This window comes from Rhinolophus sinicus, chromosome 11 (assembly GCF_057876585.1).
Source record: "Rhinolophus sinicus isolate RSI-liver-muscle chromosome 11, RSI-T2T, whole genome shotgun sequence".
In the NCBI taxonomy this organism is placed as follows: domain Eukaryota; kingdom Metazoa; phylum Chordata; class Mammalia; order Chiroptera; family Rhinolophidae; genus Rhinolophus; species Rhinolophus sinicus.
Genome location: NC_142511.1, coordinates 9,790,870 through 9,810,937, shown reverse-complemented (window position 1 = coordinate 9,810,937; position 20,068 = coordinate 9,790,870). Strand labels below are relative to the sequence as shown.

The window sequence follows — 20,068 nt, the reverse complement described above, 5'->3', positions numbered from 1 at the left end:
CTGCACGACCATAAAGAAATGGAATCTGAACTAGAAACAAGAGTCAGTACACAGATATTCATACGAAAAGGGAGACTTAATAAATATGTCGAAATATATGGTGTAAGAAGGTGGTCATTTTTTTGCATGTATCTGTCCAGTTTTCCAAACATCATTTATTGGATAGACTGTCTTTACCCTCCCATTGTATATTCTTGCCCCATTTGTCATAGATTAACTGATCGTATAGGCATGCAGCAATTTTTTTAAAGACACCAAAATATCTTGAACTAGTGGACGAGGAAATAGCCCCATAAGGCTTGGCATGAGGACAAGCAATTGAGATTTTTAAAGGAATATTATGAGTAATCTACAAAAGCAATACACGGAAATACCAATCACAACTGATCTACAACTTTGTGAAAGCTATTATGGAAACAGATTTCTATCCTATAATCAAAATAATTACAAGAACAAGATTACTCGATCAGAGTTAACTTTGGTTTATTGTTCTTTTATCACCACACCTGTTACAACTGTGTGGGTTGCCTATATGTGCAGTAAGAATTAGCTTTATTATCATTAAACTTTTACATCATATGATCTTATTTTAAAATCAAAAGAGCTAATTTTTGATAGAAATATTAGGAGATCGTGTACATAATAATTCTCAGTTGATGTATTACATAGCAGGGCACTGTAAAGCTATCTTAGGATCTGTGACAGAAGAGTTGCCAGCACCATCAACGAGAAGACAAAATAATACCTCAATGAATCTAGTGCTATAGACTTGCACACAGTGCTGTTACATTTGCTCTCCTTAATTTTGCAAGAGGAAATCTAAGCACTGGCAGGTTTAAGTCATCCACTTATGTAGGTCGTCAGTCAACGACCCCATCCACAGTAAAGCTGCAAGCCCTACCTTCTGACTGCCTCCTGGTCTTCCCGATTTTGTCTCCCCGTCCGTGAAAACAAACCACAAATCCATCTGTATTACCTGCCCCCCCACCCCAACAATCCTCTCTGCAAGCAAACAAAACCCAACACACATAACACTCGACTGTCTTAACTCCATGCCTTTGCAACCAATAACTTTCCTCTGGCTTGAATGCCCTCTCCCAGTTTCTTCTTCAAAGGCCAAACGTAAATTCTACCTCTATGGACACTTCCTTCCATTCTAAAGCATGGTGATCCCTCACCCTGTTGCTCTCCCATACTGTTTATTTACTGTAAATACTTAACTCCTATTTATAACATAGGACTGTTTTTTTGTTTTAGTATGTTATTCATCTGAACTACTAGCAAACCTAGTACCCTGCAATACATATATAGCTATACAGGTATCTATATCTATATATCAAAGGCGCTTACCTACCTTCAGCTGGAAGGTAGGAAACCTAACTTTAATTTCAGGTGCATGTGTTGCATGTAAGGTCATAATTAAATGACCACTAAGACCAATTCTTATTCTAAGAGCCTAGACTTCCAAGATTTAATTTTTGATAAAGTTATTATCAAATGTTCTTGATAGAACAAAGACTAAAAGAATGCAAGCTCTTCCCCCAAACACTTTATCTCTACAAATTTTTTGCAACTAAACCTTTAAAAACACTGTCATAAAGTGGACTGTATAACATTTTCCCTATTAGGACACTGTTACAATTTATGATTATATTCTTGCTCAAGGTTTTGGCAACATATAGAGAAAAAAAACCAGGAAAACGATCTTGTTAGAAGCAAAACATATTATAGCCCTCTTTTTCTTTCAAAATGGTCAAGTTATGCCTAATGTCCCATTACTTAAAAATGAATGTACTCAAAATGATTTTTAGCAATTCTGCTAAAACACAAATTTACCTCAAATGCGTAACACCCCAGAATAAAATAATCATTGACAATATTTTGTTGACACGCTTAGAACTTGAAAGCTTTTCAGGCTGATTTTTTAAGCATAATTTTGTTATTTTTTTTAATTTTTAGAAGCTGTCAAAGAAAGTGTCAGCTAACAACTTTCATTTCTTTTGATTAATCTTCCTGTAATGAACTAAAATATTCAAACTTACTCTTTTGACTTTAAAAGCTATAAAAAGTATTAATTAATATTCAATAACTTTATTTCTGCTGGTACTAATGTCTCATTGTATGAAGCATTTTTCAAGTGGAATTTTTCATCTCTCAAAATGCCATCTAGTGTACTTAAAAGGTCACATCACCCATGACTGAAAAATGTTTGAAGTAATAGACAATACAGGGAGTGCAATATTTCCAGAGGGCAATTTGGCAATACCTACCCAAATAATCTTAAAAATATGCATTCCCTTTGACCTAAAAACAATGTCGAGGAATGAATCCAAGGAAAAATCACAAAAACTTGAACTTTTGCTTATCTGCCTTTTCTAAAATAAACATGATTTGCTTTTATCTAAGTGGAAAAAAATGAACTCTCAACCTACTCAGTTGATCAAAGCTCTACGTGGACTGGCAAGTTTTATGATTAGTTGCATATACTGGATGAAGGGGCAAGATTACAGAATAATATTAATTTTTTTCATATTTTTGCCAAGGGACTTTCAAAATTTGTTACTAAAGGTATGTTGTTCTCTATGTATCGATCTCAACATTGAAATTGAATAGAACTACAGTAAACTGAGTTAATATTCATAAAACACTTAAAACAGGGCCTGGCACATGATAAACTTATGTTAGTGGTTATTATTATTATACTAATTAATTAGCTATCAAATGAACAAAGAGGTAAAGTAAAAGGTATTCAAGAGTAGATATAACTTGTAAATCATGAGTAAGGTAAGGAACTTCCTCAACCTGGTAAAGGGCACCTACCCAAAACCCACAGCTAACATAACTGTTATTTGCAGGTGGCATGATCATATATATAAAATACCAGTATAAAACCCACACAAAAACTATTAGAGCTAAAAACTAAGTTCAGCAAAGTTGCAGGACACAGTATCAATATACAAAAACCAGCAGCATTTCTATACAATAGCAACAATCAGAAAAAGAAATTAAGAAAACAATTCCATTTACAATAGCATCAAAGGGAACAAAATACTTAGGAATAAATTCAACAAGAAAGTGTCAAACCTTACATTCTGAAAACTACAAAACATTATTGAAAAAATTAAAGACGACTTAAATAAACAGAAAGACATCCCATGTTCATGGATTGATAGATTTAACTGTTAAAATGGTGTATTAGTTTTGGTCATTTGGTAACAAATGACCAAAAACATGGTGGCTTAAGACAACAGAAATTTATTCTCTTACAGTTCTGGAGGCTGAGCTGAAATCAAGGCGTTACATAGAGCAAGGCCACACTCCCTCTGGAGGCTCTAAGTAGAATCTGGTCCTTGCTCTTCAGCTTCCAGCTGCCAGCATTCCTTGGCTTATGAACATAACACATGTCTTCAAGGCCAGTATCCACAAATCTCTCTCTCTGCTCCATCTCCATATCATCTTCTCTGTGTGTGGTCAAATCTCCTCTGCCTCCCACTCATGATATATGTGACTGCATTCAAGGCTCACATGGATATTCAAGATAACCTCATGTCAAGATTCCCAACTTAATTATATCTGCAAAGACACCCCACCCCCACCCCATCTCTCCTGGTCTTGCCACATAAAGAAGCATTCACAGGTTCCAAGTTTTAGAACTCTTTGGGGGAGGAGGCATTTTTCCAGCCTACCACAGATGGCAGTACTACAAAAACCAATGTGGATATCCACATGCAAAAAAATTAACTCAAAATGGATTACTGACCTAAATGTAAGACCCAAAACTGTAAAACTCCTATAAGAAAAAGAGAACAGAATAGGAGAAAACCTTTATGACACGGGGCTTGGCAATGGTTACCTGGATATGACACCAAAAACATGGCAACAAACACAAAAAATGACAAATGGGATCCTTCCAAACTTAAAACTTGTATGCATCAAATGATACAATTAACAGAGTAAAAAGGCAACCTACAGAATGGGGGATAATATTTGTAAATCATATATCTAATAAAGAGTTAATTTCCAGAATATAAGCCCTACAACTCAACTCAAGAACTCCTACAACTCGGGCTTTTTTTTTTTTTTTTTTTTAAGGTGTGTTCACTTTTTTTTAATATTGGGGAATATTGGGGAATAGTGTGTTTCTCCAGGGCCCATCAGCTCCAAGTAGTTGTCCTTCAATCTAACTGTGGAGGGTGCAGTTCAGCTCCAAGTCCAGTCGCCGTTTTCAATCTTTAGTTGCAGGGGGCGCAGCCCACCATTCCATGCAGGAATTGAACCAGCAACCTTGTTGTCGAGAGCTCATGCTCTAACCAACTGAGCCATCTGGCCACCCCAACTCAGTCTTCTTAATGTCTCTCAATGACCTTCCTCCCCACTGAAGCTTCAAGGTGATCCTCAGCTCACAATGTTACATGTACCTCATTTTCCCTTTGTCCTGGAACCTCTCATGTATGTGGGGTCGCTGAATCTCTTATGTATGTGGGGTCCCCATAGGTACGTATGTATTAAATTTGGTTATTTTCTCTTGTTAAAATAAAAAGAACTCCTACAAGCCAACAACAACAATAAAAACCAATTCACTTAACTAAAAAATGTCCAAAGGACATGAATAGACATTTCTCAAAAAAAAAGATTCACAAATGGCCAACAGGCATATGAAAAGATGCTCAACATCACTAACTATTAGAGGAATGCAAATCAAAACCACAGTGAAGTATCACCCAACACTCCTTAGGATGGCTACTATTTTAAAAAACAAAATAAAATAAAACAAAGTAACAAGTATTGGCGAGGACGTGGTGAAACGGGAACACTTACGCACCACTGAGATTGTAAAACGGTGCAGCCATTATGGAAAACAGGATGCCAGTTCCTCAAAAAATTAAAAGCAGAACCATCACACAATCTAGCAACCCACTTCTGGGCATATATCCAAAAGAACAAGAAGCAGAGTCTCAGATATTTGTATACCTATGTTCGTAGCAGCAGCATTATTCACAACAGCCAAGAAGTGGAAGCAACTCAAAAGTCCATCAATGGCTGAATGGGTAAGGATTAGTAGTTGCCAGGGTGGGAGAATGGGAGCACGGAGAGTGACTGTTAAAATGGCATGGGGTTCCTTTTTGGGGTGATAAAAATGTGCTGTAATTAAACAACAATGAGAATTTGTTAAGCACAATGGTTTCTGGTGCTTGGCGTGACTGACGCCATCTTAGGAAGCAAGTTACTCTCAGTGACTGCCAGTTTACCCAGGGAGGGATTAGCCTTTATCACGTGAAAGGAATGTAAAGTATATCAATAAAAAAATTGGGAGGAATGGAAGGAAAAAAGAAAGAGAAAGAGAAGGGGCCAAGTGGGGGAGAAGAGAGGTAGGAAAGAAGGAGCAAGAGGAGAAAAGAAAATGAGAAAAATAAAGAAAAAGAACTTAGACCAAGCTCTACTCAAATCACATTGCCACATTTAAGACAACTGGTAAATGGCAGTACTAATACTTGGTCTAGATAAGACTTTCTGTTTTAGTTTTTCCTGTTAAGTTATACACAGGGTCCTTATTTCTATTTACTCCTAGAATGAACCATTCCACAACATATTATGAGATGCAAATTAGAAAGAAAAAGCAGAAATGACACATACACTGTCATGAAAAGAGATAGTAAGGAAGAAATAAGACTTAAAATCTGAATAGGGCTGGTCCGATGGTAGTGGGTTATCAGAACTTATTAACGCTAGTGTCACTAAAGTTGGTATACAACCCCCCACTGCTAAATTTGACTGGCTTTTTAACGTTGGGGCCGGCCCGGTGGCTCAGGCAGTTAGAGCTCCGTGCTCCTAACTCTGAAGGCTGCCGGTTCGATTCCCACATGGGCCAGTGGGCTCTCAACCACAAGGTTGCCAGTTCAATTCCTCGAGTCCCGCAAGGGATGGTGGGCTCTGCCCCCTGCAACTAAGATTGAACACGGCACCTTGAGCTGAGCTGCCTCCCGGATGGCTCAGTTGTTGGTTGGAGCGCGGGCTCTCAACCACAAGGTTGCCAGTTCAATTCCTCGACTCCCACAAGTGATGGTGGGCAGCGCCCCCTGCAACTAAAAAAAAAATTGAACACGGCACCTTGAGCTGAGCTGCCGCTGAGCTCCCGGATGGCTCAGTTGGTTGGAGCCTGTCCTCTCAACCACAAGGTTGCTGGTTCGACTCTCGCAAGGGATGGTGGGCTGTGCCCCCTGCAACTAGCAACAGCAACTGGACCTGGAGCTGAGCTGTGCCCTCCACAACTAAGACTGAAAGGACAACAACTTGAAGCTGAACAGAACCCTCCACAACTAAGATTGAAAGGACAACAATTTGACCATTGTTCCCCAATAAAATCCTGTTCCCCTTCCCCAATAAAATCTTTAAAAAAAAAAAAAAAAAAAAATCTGAATAGGCATATTAATGACAAAAACACAGAAGGATAACTATCGAGAGTGTAAAGGTAAATGCTACAATCCAATATCATGTATCAAAATAAGTATTTTAAAATAATATCCTTTGACCCTGCAATACTCTTTCAGACATTTGACAAATATGTAAAGATATTCATTACCATTTGTTTATAGCAGAAAAAAAGAAACAGCTTAAATATTCATCACAGAAACAAGTAAACAGTATATGACATATAAAATACAATAATTTGTAGCCACTCATCTGTTGCTTGATAATGGGAAAATGTCTGCAATGTGTTGGAAGACCCCAGTTACTTAACAGTATATAAAATGTTCTAATTGTATAAAATGTTACTTAATTATGGAAATGAAATGTCTCTGGAAGGGCATACATTCATTTCTCAGTGACAGAATTTTGAGTCATTTCTGCTTTTTTTTATCCTTTTCTGTATATTCTGAATTATTTGAACACTTTATTGCATGTGCATCATAGAATAAGAAAAACTTTTATTAGCACATATTACTTTTAAAATCACGTAATAATATTATTTTCAATTCAGACAAAAAGTTATCTTCAGAACTGGTATTATTTCAACAAATGCCACAAAATACAAGAAAGCTAATTAATCATAATTTCACTGGGTAAACTAATGATACGTTTCTGAAAATGTGAACTAAATACTGTAACATCTATAATGGTCACTATTAATTCAACAACCCCATGGTTGGAGTGACCATATAATTTATCAAACAAACTGGGACCCTTCTGAGAAAGCAAGGATACACTGCAAGAATCGCACTGGACACAGGTGAAAACTGACACTAACCTGAGCAAATCAGGACATAAAGTCATCCTACCCAGCGGTTACTAGAATTAGGAACCACAACATAGAAATTCAAGAACAACGTAAACTGAGTAGAATAAAAAAGTCCTTGTCGCTGCGACATATCAAAGTGACATATCACAAGGTGGTTCTAGTTAAGTCTCAGAGTTCTTGACAGCAGTGGTTCTCATCAGTGTTATCAAGCAACCGTTTCCAAACTTAACATTCCTGGACCCTCCCCCTGAGATTCTGATTCAGCAGATCCATAATGGGGTCCAAGCAGTTTTTGTTCGCTGGATGATTACTATTCATTTGACAGATGATTCTCATGCATACACTTGGATGTTATGTGTCCACTGGGATAAGGGAAGCCCCGAGAGCTGGTGACACATTATTTCTGGGTGTTTCCAGAGAGATAAGCATTTGAGTCAGCAGACTGAGTGAAGACCACCCTCTCCAACACCGGAGGGCCTGAACAGCACGAAAGGCGAAGGAAGGGCGAGGAAGCTCTCTTGCTTGAATTGCCTGGGACACTGGTGCTCCTGCTTCTCGGGCCTTCAGGCTGGGACATGTACCATCAGCCCTGAATCTCAGGATTTCGGAAGTAAGGTTTAGACTGGATCCCACCTCGGGCTCCCCTGGGCCTCCAGCTTGCAGACAGCACATCGTGGGACTTCTCAGCCTCCATCGGAGCCAATCCGTCATAAGACACCTTTCTATAGATCTACATATAGCCTACCGGTTCTGTTTCTCTGGAAGACCCTGATTAATATACACCCCAACTGAAAACTGCCACAAAGATCGGTGTCTCAAACCGTAACCCACATATGAATTATCTGGGAATGTTATTAAAATGAAAATGTATTCAATAATGTAAGGTGGAACATTTCTAATAAGCTACCAGGGGTCCTGGTTGGTGGGTTACACTAATTGGGATGGGTCCAAGGCCACATCTTTCCCGTCTGCTTAGTCCCCAAAGTGAACAAATACTTAAGTGAAGAAACACATTCTATGGTCAGATCAGCATTACTTACATTAAATCAAGGAGGAGGTTATACTTCTTGATTAAAGCTAAAAAAACTCAATTTTTATTATCTGTACTAAAAACTGGAATGATTAAAACTTAATGAACGAAGACAATATGGAGTACTGAAAATATGTAGAAATTAGAGTAATTTAAACACTTGTTCAAAATTGGAACATAAAGAGAAAATCATATCTGGTGACAGAAAGTTTCAGTAAAAAGCAATTTTCCTGTCTCCAAGACAGATAAAATGGATTATATCACACAGTCCCTAAATCATAGAAGGGGAATGTTTCTACCCAATGTTGGGTCAAATTTCACATTTATATTACACTGAAACTAGCCCATATGCAACACAAATGTTTCATAAATAGCTAATCAATAAACTTCATTATGCAAACTTAAGCAGCAACATTTATATTCCTGGTGGTATCCACCTCGATACAATTACATTTAAGAAGGAAAAGCAAAAGTATGTTTCTCTAGAAGTCTCAGGATGCCACACAACTTCTCATAAAGTTCCATCCCTATTTGTTAACCAAACAAGCCTCAAATTTCAAATCCTTGTTAAAATAACACCTATACAAATGTCACCGGAAAAATAAACAGCCTGATGTAATAGGTGACATCAACTGGAGCTGTGTTTACAGGTCTATCAATCTTAAGCATAAGCCATGACCTTAACAAGCAACATCAAACTCTTCTTTATATTCATGTGTTGAATAGACTTGGATGTAAGTATAAAACTCCCTAATCTCCTTCTCCCAAGATGTATAGCCTGGTACGGAACTAGGTTAGGTATGCTGCGTATTACTCTCATTATGCTCATTACATCTAGTAAGAAAGTAATTAGCAGCACTTACTTGTAATAATCTAATTATTTTAATTACGGAGGCAGTGTTTCTCGTACACTTGACTTGGAGCTCCATGAGGACAAATACATCTGTACTGATCACTGCTGTAAGCCTCAGCACCGAGCAGGGCATCAATAACTATTGGTAAGTTAGGTGGTTGAAGGAATGAATAAATGGATGAATGTTCTAGAACATAGTAGAAACCCCCAAAATGTTCGCGGATGTAATTAACAAGAAAGGGCTTACTTTCTAATGTCTTCATTACCAGATATATAAAACTTGATGTGATGAATCCTGAATTAAAGTATACATTGCAAACTCCACTTACGTCAATAAAGTTCACCTCCGTGAGATGTATACCAGTGTCACCAATAGGATCTAAGGTAGTTGTGAATGACACTTACACCAGTGTTCTTTTCTTGTCTCTTTATCAATATAGTTTTGTCTTCTGTATCTTTACAATGCCTACCAGCATATCCATTTAAAATAAAGAGTGCCTAAGAGATGGAATCCCTGTTGTAGAGCACTGAATTTGTTCTCTATTTCATTAATTCACCTCAAAAAAAAAAAAAAAAAAAAAAAGAAAAGAAAAGAAATTAAAAGCCTCACCATTACTGGGTGCTTCTAGGGACTCCTTTGTAGGGTTTCCCTGGTCTTCTTCTTCTTCAGGCTTTTCACTGGACTTTGACAGCCGATTTCTCAGAGACATCTCTTTACCCACCATTGTGTTCTCTACGAAAGAAGATGTAAAAAGTTTTGAACAAAGTAACTGGTTGAGGAAAATTTCACCATATCAACATATTTAGGAGGTGAAAAATGACGATACATACTCTTCCTTTTATTTGACTTTGGTTTTATGTAAGCATTTTCTGAGTACAAGACACTGTAAACAAAAATTTGAAGAAATTAATCCCTATAAAGTAACTGGCTAGTTTCAAAGGCCCTAATTTACGCATAGCCCCCATTCTTAAAGAACAATTTAGCTGAACCCACAAGGCATAAGTATATGAAAAATTAAGAATTCAATAACAAGAGATAAAGACTAATATCAAGTCAATGGTAAAAACAATAAATATCTGAAGTTCAGAGACAGAAAAGAGCATTAAAAGATGTAAAGGTTTCACAGAAAAGGCATTTGGACCGAGTCTGGAATGAGCACTCCATGAGTGAGAAAGGGTTAAAACAAGGTCCACGGACCTTGTTCAGGGACCACAACTGATCAGACTGCTTTACTAGAGGACAAAAAACAAGCATTTGTAGACTATCTACTAAGTTCAAGGACTCTACTGGGTGCTTTCATTTTTTTCTCATCTAATCTTCCTAACAACTCTGCAAAAACATGTTATTATTCCTGGTTCACAGATGAGAAAAAAATAAGGCTCAAAGTAGTTCCTGTCCAGCCCTCTACTCACACACCAGGAACATAACTCATACCTGTTGTGGAACAAACTGGGTTTATTAGGAATACATCCCGTGGGAAACTGGGGGGGAGTCTTAATAAGAGAGCATTAGAAATGACTTATTTAGGATTTGAGACTTGGGTAGGTGGTTTTTGGGGAATGTCCAAAACAGCAGAGGTTCAGTCTGGCTTGGGTGCTGTCAGAAAGCAGGGACAATTCTGTGATTGGTTATATCAACAACTCGCTATTGGAGGCCAACTGGAGGAGGGCTGGAGCTACAACTGAAAAAGAGCAACCAGCACTCACATTAGACTGGGGAGGGGGATGCTGGGAATTTTGTGACTTGGACAATGTTCACCTTTTGTCTTGATCCATTTTGACCAGAGAATGGACTTGTCTGATGTTGATAGTCAATGAAATCATTTGTGTTCAACAGAAGAACGGCAAGAAGACCTAGCTGGTAAGTGCCACCTCGCTCGCAGCAACGAGCTGATGTACCAGCACAGCTCTAGGATGCTTTCCCAGCACAGTAACTTGCCTGAGATCACACAGCTAATGACAGGGCCACATGTGAACCTGGGTGCGATCCAAACTACAAACACCACTGACTATCTGAATTTTTTGTTAGGTTGGTAACAGAGAAATGTGATGGAAGAAAAGGCTAGAAAGAAGAGCTGGAGTCAAATTGGACCTAAGAAATCAGGACTTTTTTTCAGCCAGGCAGTGGTGAACCATTTTAAACACCAAGAAATATGATCAAGGCCAAATATCAATGTCAAGACAGAACAAGGTTTACTCCAAAGCAGTGTTTTGCTACATAAAAAGTTTTCATCAGTCTGAAGCAAAGGATGAAGTACTTATTACATTATTTTTAAAGCTACGTATTTTTAATTCTAAGATTAAAGTCTCTGCAAACTTTTAGGTTGAAATGTCCTTTTCTGTATGAAATGTAGCACATGGTGAGTTTGTTTTCTTAAATATCACTGCTTGGCAAAGTAAAAATCTGACAAATCTAGATCAGTTCCCTTCTAATTTTTTTCTGAAACTGAATAAATGAAACAATTCTGGAAGAGTAGATGAATATATCAAGTGGATATATCTTAATAAGATCCTATTAAGAGGAACCTAGGAAAGACATCAGGGCAACTGATAAATTTGAAAGTCACTTGTGTGACAATAACAGAGGAAGCCAGAAGCATCTCATCCTCCAAAAGAAACTGTTCGAGAAGTGAGATCAGACAACTAAATTCTGAGGGCTGCCCTCAAAGCAGGACATCAAGGAGCAGAAAAGAAATCAGGGAAGACAACAACAGAGCCAGAAAAATGCAAAAAGAACCAAGATGTTTCCAAAAGGAAGGAATTATAGAGGGGATAATGTGGATTAAAAATAGGGACTCTACTTTTAAGTGCGTATGTGCTTTACATGTATTATGTATTTTAATCTCAATATAATCTTTAAGGTAGGTACTACTATTTTATTCCCCAAATATTGTCTTTGGTCACCATGTCTTCCCATATACTCTCCAGTCTCTAGAAAGCCAGTTCTCCTCTGCCCTTCCTTTATCTAGCGACCCCTACTCACCTTTCACACTCACAGCAGTGGCAGCAGAAGAAACAGCAGCTCTGATTTAGTGAGCAGCTATTGCGTACCTACCAGGCACTGTGCTGCTAAGTCCTTTACATTTTCTTATGAAACTTTTACAAACTTAGGAGGTAGGTGTTATCCTCATTTTACAGATGAGAAAAATACCCCAAATTGTCTGATTCTTCAACAGCAGAACTGGGATTCAAAACCAGAACTACCAGATTCCACAGCCTACTTTGTAATCACCAGACTGCGTGACGCAAGTCCCCTGCTGAGGTTTCTTTGACCACCATCTCTTACCCGCCATTCCTATCACACTACTATACTCAGAAAGCAATTCTCTGCCTCTTGTACTAGCATGTTTCTCAAAGAGAGCGACTACATGGTTTTTTCTCTTTGAATCCCCCCAATCTAATAGGGAGTCTCTGGAACACAATAGGCATGCATTAGTGCCGACAGTGGATGTATCAGTTAATACCACAACCAATTATTCTAAGTAATAGGATATGGTGCTCGAAACTTCGAGAATCAAGAGGAAACTATATGCTGGGAGGAGGCCACTGAGCATCATCTTTACTGTGAACAGCTTCAGACATCCTACTCAACAGTAAGCTCCACAACAACAGTTCTGAATTGCGGGTGGGGGGGTCCCCAAGACTCCTAAGGGTATACAAAAACTACTTCAAATATCTCAATAACTGAAAGAAACAATCATACATTTGTCATACAAAGCAAACAATACAGGCTAATGAAAACTGTGTTACTTTGCTTTCGGCTGAGACTGTATCAACTCGCTGAGAAATCCGTTATCTCAAGCTGATTAAAATTACTTATTAAGAGGTGAGAAAATACTTAATAAATCAAGTTTGACAGACAAATAAATGATGCTTAACGAGGCAAAAAATAAACAAATAAATTTTAAGCCTGGGTACCCTTTAGAAAAATGGAAAAAAAAATTTTTAAAGTCCTTGGTGATGAGATCAGGATCCATCAAACTCATCTAGACAATAAAGCCTTGCTTTGAAAGCTGAAATACAGCCACTGAGTTTGCACAATTACACTGACACAATGTAATCTACTTAGTTCAGAAGTAAGCCAGAAAACACTAGCTTCCTAACAAAATTTTCATGTTACAGTCTGACTAATACCACAGGCTTCCATTTCCTCTATTAGCAGGAAGTTAGAGAATGGTGATACAGTGGAAAAGCATCAGATTTGGTATTAGAACACGGGAGTTTACGTCTCTGTTCCATCATGTCATTATGTCCTTGGGTGAATCCTCCAAACTCTCTGAATCTGTTTCTTCATCTAGAAAATGAAGATAAATACTACTGCTGTTTATGATCACAAAAAACAGTAAGATAACATACACTAAAGTGTCAATGTTTTATTATTAACGGGCAAGTTTTAAAAATTAAGTGATCTGATCCCTACATATCTACCTCCTGTATGCTAAATGATCTAGTCAAACATTAAGCCATACCATCCCTCCAATTCTACTTGTTTACTTTTATTATGTACTAGATGAGGGTAAATAAAGTGCTATATGCGTAATTACATACTTCCTCAAACACCGCTCAAACACCATGTGGTTTCCAAGACAAGATTAACACTTTTTTTATTGTCATACATACAGATGTTAGGAAGTATAATTATTACTCTCAGTATTAGGTTGGTGCAAAAGTAATTGTGGTTTAAAAGGTTAAAAATAATTGCAAAAACCACAGTCACGTTTGCACCAACCTAAGAGCTCACCTCAATTTTGTCCAAATCCTCAAATCATGTCAATCGTAAGATTAGGAGATGATGTCTGAATTGAGCTCCTCTGCCAGGCATGTCAGCTAACAGTATGTGGCTGTTATTGCAGAAAATGGAGGCAAATTATAGTAATGCTCAGCTCAACGGTTCTTTCTCTAGACAGATGGGTCATTTGGGCCGCTGTGTGCAGAGCAGACCATGAGGGCAAGAGCGCCAGCAAGGGACCGCTTAGTTCGCAGACAATTGCAATCATCCAGGTGGGAGACGAAGGAGAGGTGAACTTTTTAATTCCCTTACCGACCTAGATACTAGCTAGGCGAACGACTTCAGCTGTCGCAAACACAAAAATTCAAATTGTAATTAAGGCTCCATGTTTCTAAGTGCTTACATGATCATTGTCCTTAGATGTGAGGTGTACCAGTGTTTTCTTGCTCCCATTAAACAGGACCTGGAGGGGGCACTGTCCTTCTTGTTTCCTATTCCTTCTAGGTCACTCTTCGTCTTTCCCTTCCCTTCCGTAAATACCCGAAATAACCAGATTATCACAACTGATAGCCGGCCTGTGGCACGTAGTGCTGTCTTGCTGGTCACGCCCTTCATCCCCTCACTCCCCCATCTCCTTTTACCTCAGCATCCATGTATATCCATCCATCCCCTACCCAGGTCTGCAGCCTCCTTGAGTTCCTCCTGTCTGCAACAAGCTGTTTTTATGTCCCAGTCACACGTTCCCCTAGATTCTACTGTCACCAATAACGGCACCATGTCCGTAATTCTGATTGCCAGCATGTAACTCCCTGAACACCACCAGCTCACTTACTCGGATGCCTCCACACCAATTCTTTGATACCCTTCTCTCCCCACCAGGCCCACGCTTCCTCGAACTCCAGGCTCACATCCAAAGGCCTGCTTGACCCCTTCCCGTAGATGGCTTACGGGCATCTCAAACTTAACATGACCCAAACTGAACTACTGAAGTGCCCTCCAATTCTACCCCTCTTACTGTCGGCCCCATCTCAGTTAATGGGACTCACAGTCACTCTTTGCCCAGACTTGAACAAACAAAAACGAAAACAAAATGAAGAGTCACCCCTGATTCTTCACTTCCCTTATCTAATCCAACAACATGTCCATTTTACTCTGCCATCAAAATATATATCCAATTCTAACCTTTTCCCACCATGCCCACCCCCTTCACCATCATCTCAGCCAGCACCACCTCTCACCGCAGTAACCTTCTAACTGGCCTCTCTTCATCGTCTCCCTTCCGGTCTAATTTTTAACACAGCATTCAGTAACCCTTTTAAAAGGTTAAGTCAGAGTAAGTCACCCCCCTGCACAAAACCCTTCAAACATTGCATTTTATTCTAAGTCCTCACCATCACCTAGTAAGTCCTCCAAGATCTGCCACTCACCTCCCCGTCCCCCTCCCTGGCACCCTCAACCTCCTACTACAATTCTCTCACTTGCTCTCCTCTACTTACTCCGGCCTTTTGCTATCTCTCTAACTAGCCACGCTCATTCCCGCTTAGAGGTCTCTGCTATTTCTTCTGTCTGGAACATCTAACCCAGATACCCTCTAGGCTTTCTTCTTCCCTTCAAGCTCTCTACTCAAATGTCCCATCCTCGTGTCCCATCCCGTCTTCCCTAACTAAAGTGAACATTCGCACACCCTGTTACTCTTATTCCTGACCCTGCTTTATTCTTCTTCAAAGCACTTACTGCCCGATACATTACAGCGCTTACTATCTATCCCCCGCAAGACCGGAATCCCCAGGAAAAGCAGAATTTTGTCTTGTTCACCATTTTACCTAAGTATCTAGAAACGTGCCTGGAATACAGGGCGCACTACTATTCATTTGTTAAATGAGTTGATAAATGGTTACCAAGCATTTTCACATGCATTAAGGAAATAAAACAAGTAGATACTAGCGACGGTTGTTTGCGAAACAAATATTAATAGGCTAGTATGAGAGTTGGAACTCATGTTCACTTTTCTTTCTAGTTTTACTTATTAATATTAAAAGATAAATATAAAACAGTTAATAAGGAAATTTACCTAGATTGGGATTTCAGTTGTATATACACAAAAATGATCTGTCCTAGAACTTAGGACTTTTCATCAACACCTACCACACAGGACCCAATTCTAAATGTAGATTGTCTAAGAAACTCTGAAAAACAATTTGCTGACAAGTGCCATGCCCTTTACTCCACTGGAAAACCTGTCAAATTGGAGAAACTATTCTGCTGAAACAATTCAAATAATTAGAATAAACATTATTAGAATTGTTAGGACGTTCCCTTGGTGCATAATTACAATTTTCTGTCCTCTCTGATAAGACGTTTGTGTACAGTACCTCCTTTAATGCTAACAATAACCTTATGTTGGGGTAACCCTGTTGCCATTTTCAAACAGAAAAAAGTAGTGACTACCAGAAGTGTAACTATACTAGATGAGAGTAAAGAAAGAAAACTTCAAAGTAGGTGTCAACATTAAAAAGAGAGCAAGCAGAGGTTTTTTTAGTGCAGGATCAAAGGAGTTCTGTTTCTTGAGTCCATCAATACATCCCGTATCAAAGAAAATCTTAGCTGAAATTCATGCTCTGATGACCGTGGCATGTCTAAAAAAGGCTTTGGTAGTTTAAACATAGAAGGCAAGAAGGCAATGTGCACTGAAATTGGTTTTTAAGTTCTGACACTTAAATGGTATGTGCTAATTAAAGGTACGTTAAGCATCTCTTTCTATAACGATGTTAGGTAAATGTGTTGTAATAATACAAATGTGTTGCATTGTTGTAATAATACAAATGTGTTGTAAAAATGTGTCTACCTCATTACATTGTTCACATATACACACAAGGTGTCAAGAGAAGGGATAACTACTTAGAGAAGTTAAACAAGTACTCACGGAGGCGGCGACATCAGAGCCAGAGTTCAAAGAAGCAACAGAGTTTGTTAGGCATCAAGACAGGGTGGGAGGAAGAGACTACACTATGGAAAACATGACCAAGTACAGACCTTGGTGGATGGATTCATTATTTCAAACATTTTATTGAAGTCTAAAATGTATCAGGCGCTGGGGTACACAGATGACTACAATAGTCTGTTCTCTCAAGAAGTGAAAATCTAGTGGGCGAAAGACATACAAACGTAATTGTAACACCTAATGGTATTACAAAACTGTATCTGAGACGTCATAGAGTATGAAGGGAATACAGGCCTGGTGGCCAACTCAGTTTAGGGGCAACCAGTGAAGGTTTCTTGAAGTAGGTAAAATCTAGGTTAAATCTTAAAGGAAAAGAAGGAACAGGCTGTGCACAGGCTAAGTGGAAGGGTAAGAACAAAAGGTCAAGAGCCCGGAGGAGCCATTCTAAGGAGTATGGACCTTCACACAGAAACAAGGAGCTAATAGAGATTTTTAAACAGGAGGTGACTTGATATTTGTCTTTAGTAAGACAACTCACGGGACAACATGGAGGACGAGCTAGAGAAAGCAGAGGTTGGCAGGGAGAACACTGAGCTCACACGAAGAATGATAAAGGCCTGAAGTAAGGCTCAAATGACGTGAGTTTACGAAGTGAACTAATGATTTCAATAAAGAGATAGGGATAACTTTACCAACATTATGTGGGAGCGTCAGTGAGATGTCCAGGTGGCCACAGCCAGACGACAGTTGGAAATGAAGATCCCAAGTGAGTTTTCTAACTCAGCTAAGGCTATGCATTAAATTAAGTAATTACAGGAGAAGAGAAAGGAGTAGATAAGTTCAATATGGTGTGTGTGGGTCAGCCAAGTGATGATGACCCATAGGCAGATGAATGTACAGGTCCGGACTGAAAATGGAGATCTGGGATTCATTGGTGTACAGGCACAGGCAGGAAATCTCCCAGGGAGAGACCATAAAGCAGAAAGAGGTCACCTAGGGAATAATAAAACTAATATTTACCTAGTACTTACTATGGCTCTTTTAATCCTCACAACCACCTATGCAATACCTACGTACTATTATCCCATTTTACAGGTGGTTAAGTAATTTTCCCAAGATTACAAGACAAAGAACAATAGAAAGCAAGGCTTAGGATCGATTAGAGGAGAACCAGGAACAAGAAATGTTCGAAACCAACTTAGATGATTCCAGAGGTAATCTATGGTCAGTATCACTGAAAATTTAAATAGGACCAAAAAAATGAAGGAAAGAAAAAGGAAGGTGGGACATGGGATATTTAATAATTTGGGGATATTAACAGCCACAATTTACTTCTACAGTTAGTTTCGGGAACAAGGACAAAGAAATATATTGGATTGTTGTTGCGAAATGAGTCGAGGAAGTGAAAACACTGATCATAAGACTAGTTAGTCTAGGAGGTCCAGCAATAAAGACACCAGACACTAGTGTTTACTAAGTAACATTTGCAGTGCTGTGCACCCGGGTTCAATGCATCCCATATTTCATTTACCATTTCCATTTTAAAAGACGCAAAGGATTTGGAAATGCTGTGAAACTTGCTCAAATCAAAGTCACACAGCAGGTAAGTGGCAGTGGAAACATTTACACCCAAGGTAACAAAGCTAACATAACTATTTTAGAGTACAACACACTGATTAAACTCTTATTTCTTAAGAATCTAATCTATGCATTGGTTTTGTAATGTTCAGTGTATAATAGTCTAACTGGCCTTAAGAAAGTGTTAAGAAACAGATTTCAACCGAATAAATTTGGAGATCTAATTGGCTTTATTATGTGATTTTGTGAAATGGGCAAGCATCCCATCTAGCAACCAGAGGGCTTTCCGATGAGTTCTACGAAATGGAAGGTTTTCATAGGCAGAAAAAATGGTGGGACTAGGAAGTTAAAAAGAGTGGATTACTTCAGGCAGGGTCACCTTCCCCGAGGGGAAGGCACAGGGTTCTTATCAGGCAGATTGATTAAGATTATGTTTCTTTTTCTTTTTTTTTTTAAGTGGTGAAAGAGTAGTTTATTAGAAGAGATAGTACACTTCAACTAAATAGAAGTGGATGGGAACAGTAGAGAATGGCTCAAGGGCCCAAGATGGCATTATTAGGAGAAGTATACTCCAAATGGTTTGGAGCGGGCTGAGCAAAAGAAGAGGTTGAAACTGCAATTAGATCAGGTATTAAGTCTAGGTTTGGTATCAGGACCTTTTAACATGAATGACACCATTCTGGGCCTGTGGTTTTCTGTTTAACAAAAGCAAAACAAAAACAATTGGTTTGAGACATAAATGAACCATGTTGAAAGACGTGTCAACTGCAGTCTGCCTACAGCGTTCTTACTAATAAAACTTTCAAAAGAACCTATAAATCTGTAAAACAAATAAATATTGAGCGCCTACTCTCTCGGTGAACTTTGGTAAACCACTCCCAGGTTCACTAGGGGAAAAGAAACAATTGCAGATAAATTTACAATCAATCCAAAACAAAATTTCTCCCTCTTCCTTCTAACCAAAGGTTTGCCCTAATACAGCCCTACAACATTTACATATCAAAGAATTAGGTCATTAAGTCAATTAGTCAAACTACAAAACACAGGTAAATTCTCATTTACATCTGGATGGTCAATGCACTCATTTATCCTGTGTGATAAATTCCAAAAATAAATGAATTAAAACCTTTTTCCATTTCCTTCCCAATGGAAACAGGTACTCTTCCCTAGTTAATATCTCCCATTCAAAAGCTCCTTCCTCTGTCCTCCAACTCAGTTCATTCTGTACCTGTGCCAGGTGCTGGGCCAGACTCTGAGAATTAAGACATAAATAAGATGGACTAGCCCAGCTGTCAAGAAATTTACATGCTAGTAGAGGAAACAATTAAAGCATCTAAGTAACTAATGCATCTCCTTCAATTGATGATTAACTGCTGCTAAGGAAAACTGAGTGTGCTAGGAGAGTTTCACTGGGATAGGATGGGTTTCCTGAAGAAGTGAGTGATATTTGGGATTGATAATCGAGAAATGCACAGAAGTTGGAGGAAGGGACAGAAGGGCACCTAAGAGGTGGAGGAAACCCCTAAAGATAAGGAGATAGTAAAAAGAAAGAGGCTTTCCTAGAACAACAACAACAACCAAAAAAAAAAGCCAGTGTGGCCAGTGAGCCCAGAGAGCTAGGCATCAACTGACCCCAAATGAACTGGAGATGGGAAGTGTGGCAAGAGTACTTTGGTCTTTACCCTATGAGAAGATGGAAT

General features: G+C 38.8%; 1 protein-coding gene across 2 annotated transcripts in view; it reads right to left on the bottom strand.

The window, feature by feature from the left end:
• Positions 1–20,068, bottom strand: part of SOAT1 (sterol O-acyltransferase 1) — a 56,643-nt gene that overhangs the window by 35,485 nt on the left and 1,090 nt on the right. For both annotated transcript variants that reach the window (XM_019731472.3, XM_088801596.1), the window contains exon 2: positions 9,731–9,853. In XM_019731472.3, the coding sequence (XP_019587031.2) occupies positions 9,731–9,845 (115 nt within the window). In that variant the 5' untranslated portion in view covers positions 9,846–9,853. The remainder of the gene's footprint in view (positions 1–9,730; positions 9,854–20,068) is intronic.